General features: G+C 41.1%; 1 protein-coding gene across 1 annotated transcript in view; it reads right to left on the bottom strand.

The window, feature by feature from the left end:
- Positions 1–2,113: 2,113 nt before the first annotated feature.
- Positions 2,114–5,915, bottom strand: part of pex3 (peroxisomal biogenesis factor 3) — a 6,128-nt gene continuing 2,326 nt past the window's right edge. The window contains exons 6-12 of the mRNA XM_035679134.1: positions 5,374–5,440; positions 5,221–5,275; positions 4,795–4,933; positions 4,643–4,713; positions 4,443–4,565; positions 4,076–4,172; positions 2,114–3,371 (exon numbers count right to left, since the gene is read on the bottom strand). Of these exons, the coding sequence (XP_035535027.1) occupies positions 3,288–3,371; positions 4,076–4,172; positions 4,443–4,565; positions 4,643–4,713; positions 4,795–4,933; positions 5,221–5,275; positions 5,374–5,440 (636 nt within the window). The 3' untranslated portion in view covers positions 2,114–3,287. The remainder of the gene's footprint in view (positions 3,372–4,075; positions 4,173–4,442; positions 4,566–4,642; positions 4,714–4,794; positions 4,934–5,220; positions 5,276–5,373; positions 5,441–5,915) is intronic.

Genomic DNA, 5,915 nt, shown 5'->3' with positions numbered 1-5,915 from the left:
ACACACACACACACACTCATTTAACAAAGAGCAGTCTGAAATATAAATCAATAAAAATCTAATGATGACTGATTGGTGTTGTGACCCTTGACCTTTTGTGTGACGTCCCGCTTGTTTTCAATACGTGAAGATTTATTTTGTCTGCCGTCTTTTTCCTCTCTTCCTGCGTTTCATCCTTCATCAATGACTTCTTCATAACTCCATGCTATTAGTGTGACTGTAGGGATGGCAGTGTGGGTGTATCTGTGAGGTCACCCAACTTTGGTCCAGACTGAATATCTCAGATGGATTGCCAGTACATTCAGTGCAGACATTCAACCCCATTAGATCCTATTGACTCTGACCCCCTGACTTTTCATCTCGTACCAACATGAGGGCAACATTTGTGGTTTTGTGTGAAACTCTTCGATGGATTGCCACGAAATTTGCATTTTTGTGTCCATCAAGATGAATTGTATATACTTTGGTGATCTTCTGATTTGTGTCCCATATTGCAAAACTAATAAAAAAAAAAACCATCAACTTCAGCTGTAGTTTGTGTTTAGTGCTCATTAGCAACTAGCAACCTAATGTGCTAAACTACTACTAACTTTCATTAGTTCATGTGTAAACTACCAAACATGACGCCTATTTTTAAACAGCAGGTTTGGGAGGACTTTGACTAAGAAATGCCAGATCTTAATCAGTAATTAAGAGATGACATCATCCTCTCATCTGTTACAGCACAATGTTGGCATGATCATTTTGTTTCCTGGTGAATAATTGGCTTGAGGTAAGTAAACTTGTTCACATTATTCCTAAAAATTAAATTCAGTTTGGCCTTTTTTTTTTCTTTTAAGGAATCAAGAACAAGTAAAGAATGTATATGAAATCTCCTTTTATGTTTATTATCTCTTCAGTAAATTGCTACAAACATACATTTCAGCTGTCATTCAGGATGCTATGCTTCAAAAGGCATAACATTATTGATTACATAGAGATTTACATTCTCACCTGACAGTTTATTAAGTAATCGAGGGATCAGGAACTAAGTTAGAGGGACTGTCAGCCAATGTTATCTCGATGAGAAGGAATCTGACTGAAAGGTACCGGTTAAGGGGCACACCTGCTCTCATGTTACCAACAGACAGAGACTGAAAGGAGTTGCTTTCTTTTTCGCCAGTGTCTGGTTTCTGGTGAATCCCAACAGCCACCAAAGCATATTTTAACTTCTTCCAGTTTTATGACATCAGCAGTTTTTCCTCTACTATTCATTTATCACTGGACTTGTATGACCCATCAGAGGATTTTAGGAGCTTTACCTTTGCTTTGCCTCCATAAGTAGCAAACCCTGCCCGTGTATCACCGAGGTGGGACAAATAAAAGCTTAAGTAGTATTTGATCTGTCAGAGCAGTAAAGTAATGCTCTGAGAGGTATTTTACTATGGTTACAGTGATCTAAGTAAACAACTGGAACAATATACAGTAAATGAAAGCACAGAATTCAAAAGTGAAACCCACCGCTAATAGATCCGCTTGGATGAAACTGACAGTTTAAAAAAAAATCACCTTCCCCTGGTCTCACTGAACTGTCACCTAAAGTCACTTTAATGCTGCTCCTCGAGACCCCAAGTGCTGGGTATTTTCCAGTCTCAGTGTGTTAACCAGCTCTCGACTGGCCCAACACACCTGATTTAGGTAGCTAATCAGACGTGGTGGGATGGAGTTTCACACATCTGTCGGCTTCCTGGATAATGCTCTTGTAATAGACCCTTTTCACTGCAGATGTTTTGTCTCGTCAAAGCAGGAAAAGCACACAACAACATCAATAATGGCTGCATTCCATTTAGATAAGCCAGTACCAGGGCTCTGGTGTTGTGCACGCTCACCGGCTGGCTGACATGGCTTACACCTAATGGAATGGAGCCATCGTTAATGTTATGTTATTAGTCAAAATGTCTGCTTTAAAATCATTTCAGCTTTTCAATAAGTCTTGTTGTGTTTACGTAGGTCATATAGAGGGGTCAGTATTCAATTGGGATTGGGTTTCATAACTGGTTACAAACTCCTTGTAGTGGGTTTAACCATTTTACAATGCAAACGAGGATAAATACCAATACTGTCATGGACAGAATCACAAATACAAAACTTTTATTTAATTACATTTTGGAATGAAGTCCTTCATATGAAAAGCAAAGGATGGTAATGCAGAGGGAGTCCCACACACCAGCTGAACAAGAGTGACACCTTGTGGACAGAAAAGGAACTACACTGGGAAAACAGGCTGAGACACTGGATTAAACGCTCCAAAACACATATTAGTGTTTATAGATTGTTTTTCAGAAATGTTTTGAAGTCTACATGTCCTCATTTTTGACTCTGTGCCAAAACAAGTGAACTGTTGTCCTTTAGATGGAAAAAGAGCAACTACACACAACTGCGGTTGGACTGATAGGAGTTTGTTAACATTAGTGTTTTATTAAAAGTAAGATTTTGACCACTTAAAGTCACCCACCTCTGATACATATATAAAATTTGGAATTAATCAATGACAATGGCTGTTAAAATACAGCTTGTTTATCTTCTCCCTTTTTGATAATTACGTTCTTAGCTGTAAACTGTAATATCTCCAAATTACCCACAAAACTACTGCTGACGTTTCCACCATTTTAAAAACACTGAATATTAGCACACAAAAAAAAAAATCACCTCAGTATCAGCCCACATCGGTCCAATCCTACAAACATCCCACTACCACCTGGATTACGTTGTGAAAGGAAAGAAAGAAAAGAAGAAAACCTTACACATTGTAAACCCTTCTCGTATCGAAACACTCACCACTGCTGATGGAAAAGGGGGAAAACTGTAATATCAACATTATAAACTGACGGTGTTGCAGAATCATCTTGTCGGAAAAAAAGAGTTTATTTGGAGATCTGTTCTTTTCTCAGTGTGTGTTCTTTACCTCTTAGGGTAAATAATTACCAGGTTAAATGAGACTCCAGTTCCCAAGATGCAGTGGTCCCAGGGTTAATCACAGGCCCTGCTGTGACTACAAACCCCAGAGCAAGTCTCTTCTTCCTCCACCAGTTCTGTAATCCATAATTTTCACAGAGGGGACACAGAAACACCCACTGCCGCCATCGTCAATCTCCGCCGTGAGAATGAAAAGTCTGCATGATTTCGAGAAGAAAAGTGTCTCACAGAAAGGAAGGAGGGATTAACAGTCCAGGCTTTTGTTATTTTTGTTTTCATCCCTCTTTTCGTCCTCTCTAATTCTCCCTTTCTCTTCTCTTATGCTTGGTTGATTATTTCTGCAGCTCCTGTGGCGTGCTGAAGGTCTCATAGACGTTGGCCGCAAACTCCTTGACCTGGTCGTTCATCAGCAAGTCCTGAGACAGAGCGACGGAAAGTCAGAGACACTTCCAGAGTTGTAACATACAGACAAGTAAGGACTGATAGTAGTTATTCTGCTTTGGCTGATTCTGGGCTTTAAAATGTGCTTTCATTTTCAAAATTAACTTTAAATTGCCGGACATTTCCTGGTATGTTGCGCTCTATGGATAAGTGAAAATTCAAACTATACAAAGGTGGGAATCCCCCATTAAGTGGTTTGAGGGTTAATTCACACATTAAAATCATTTATTATGACGCAGTTGTAACAATGCCACATGGTGCAACATTTATTATTTGAGCAGTCAGTAGTGCAGGGTATTGTTTAAGTTTGGTTTTTAAGACCAAATTGATAAATTTCCTACAAAACTACTTACTTACTACTAAGACGTAGTGTGGACTTTATTTTCCGATTACTGAGTTGGCACAATATCAGCCAAACACAACAAACAACTGCAGCCTGAGCTGCTTATCTGCTGTCTGAGCGACCAGTAGACCATTAACCTCAGATGTGGATTTAGTTTCAAATCTGGTTGTCCGAGTATTTCACCTTCTTTAAATGCAAACCCACAAATATGAAATATTAACAGCTGAAAGTCGGTGTTCAAATAAATCTTCCTGAAGTTGGGTTTCTCTGCTTCCTGACTGATGTTTGTGATGTTTGTGTGTCTGAACAAAGGAAACAAACAAAGCCTGGTTTCACCTGAACAAAGTGGCTGGGAGTCTCGCTGCAGATGGTGTTGATCTGACCATTGACGATGGGGATGATCTTCGCCAGCGGGAGACTGACTGCAGCAAGACTGAGTACAGACAGACAGACAGACAGACAGACAGACAGACAGACAGACAGACAGAAGTCAGGTGCAGGTTAATGTCAACATGGAGCTGTGCGTCTGCACTTAAAAACAAACAAACTAACTAACTTCCTGCAGCAGTGACCAAATAAATGATATAATTCTTTATAATTAACAGTCATCATTCTAATTAGCAGGGGGAAATAATTTACTGAACAGAATATTAGTGGTTTTTATGACCAAATATACTGTCAAACTGTCAGTCAAGCAGCTGACCTATCGGGTGCAGAGCTGGGGGCGGAGTCACCGGGAGGTGGGCGGAAGAACTCGGCCAGGTTGTCCAGCAGACGAGAGAAACCTCGGTTCAAACAGGCGTTCAGGACGGTGGAGAAGTCTGGACTGGAGTCACAAACGCACACGTCAGAATCCCGAAACACACAAGTCTACAGGCGTACAAACACAGGCGCGGCGTTTACCTGTCCAACATGTCTCTGGTCTCGTTTAACAGTCTGATGGTCACAGCATCGTTTTCTGTCAGCCCACACGCCTGAGCACAAGAGAAGACGGGTTAAACAAGCAGACGCTGTGACGCTGTGAACACAGAGCGTCGTACTGTGTGCGTAGCGACCTGGTCGGCGAGCGCGTTCTCGTCGTCAGCCAGCATGTACCAGGACAGCGGCCGCTCAGAGCCGGACTCCACCTCCGCTCGGATCCAACTCAACTGCTGCTCCAACTCCAGCAGAGACAGGCTCTGCTTCAGAGACATGCTGGAAACCAACAGGGAGATAATCAACAACTGTTTACTTACAAACATTACAACATTTTCTGATTCAAGCCTCCAAACTGTGAGGTTTTTCAGGTTTTCTTTATTTTAAATCATTGTAAATTAAACATCCTGGTTGTTTTGGACTGACTGTGTTGATTTGAAAATGGCACATGAGGCTCTGGGAACTTGTCTGACCCTATTTACGGACATTTTATAGTCTAAACAATTTAAAGATGAACCCAAAAAACAGAATACAACTGAAAATAATCATGAGTTGCAGGCACTCACCCTCCCAGCGAGTTCTGCACTGCTTTCTTCACTACTGTCATCAACTCTGTCAAACCTGGAGACAGACAGACGTGGAGGTATAAAACTCTGACAGACTGACGTAAGCAAGGATGAACAGGGTTAAAGGTGTGTGCGTGTACGTCTCCGTCCTACCGTCTCCCAGTAGATGTTGGATACTGGACAGGTACTGCTGCTGGACGTCTGGGGGGGCCTGAGGAGTCTGAGACAAAAAACAAACAAACACATGAATAACACACACATATGTAAATACTCATATATCTCCTCTTGTGCCGTGCGGTAGGTGTGGTGGCGTGTGGGTCACGTTTGACCTTTCCCCTCACTCCTTCCCTTCAGATCTCTGGGTTAGGGTGTTTGCATAGCTTCTATGTAAATAGCTCGAATTTGTAAATATTTAAATGGCTATTTTTGATCTTCTCCCTCCCCTTGTAGATTTACATTAAATATTCAATGTGCCTGAAGCCAGTTTGTGATTATTTGGCTGAATAATAATAATGTTCAAAGTGAGTGTAGGTACATTTCCCTCGCTGTATACCGATCAGAAACAGGTCTGTATGTGCAGTGATGTACTTATTGATCCAACAACTGTTTTTCTTTTAGTTTTATATCTTGAAGTGAACATCTTTGGGTTTTGGTCTGATGGTCAGAGCAAACAAGACATTTAATGATGATGAAAA

The sequence above is a fragment of the Morone saxatilis genome, unplaced genomic scaffold (genome assembly GCF_004916995.1).
Source record: "Morone saxatilis isolate NCDOM2014 unplaced genomic scaffold, NCSU_SB_2.0 Contig7, whole genome shotgun sequence".
In the NCBI taxonomy this organism is placed as follows: Eukaryota; Metazoa; Chordata; class Actinopteri; family Moronidae; genus Morone; species Morone saxatilis.
This window is presented reverse-complemented; position numbering and strand designations above follow the sequence as displayed.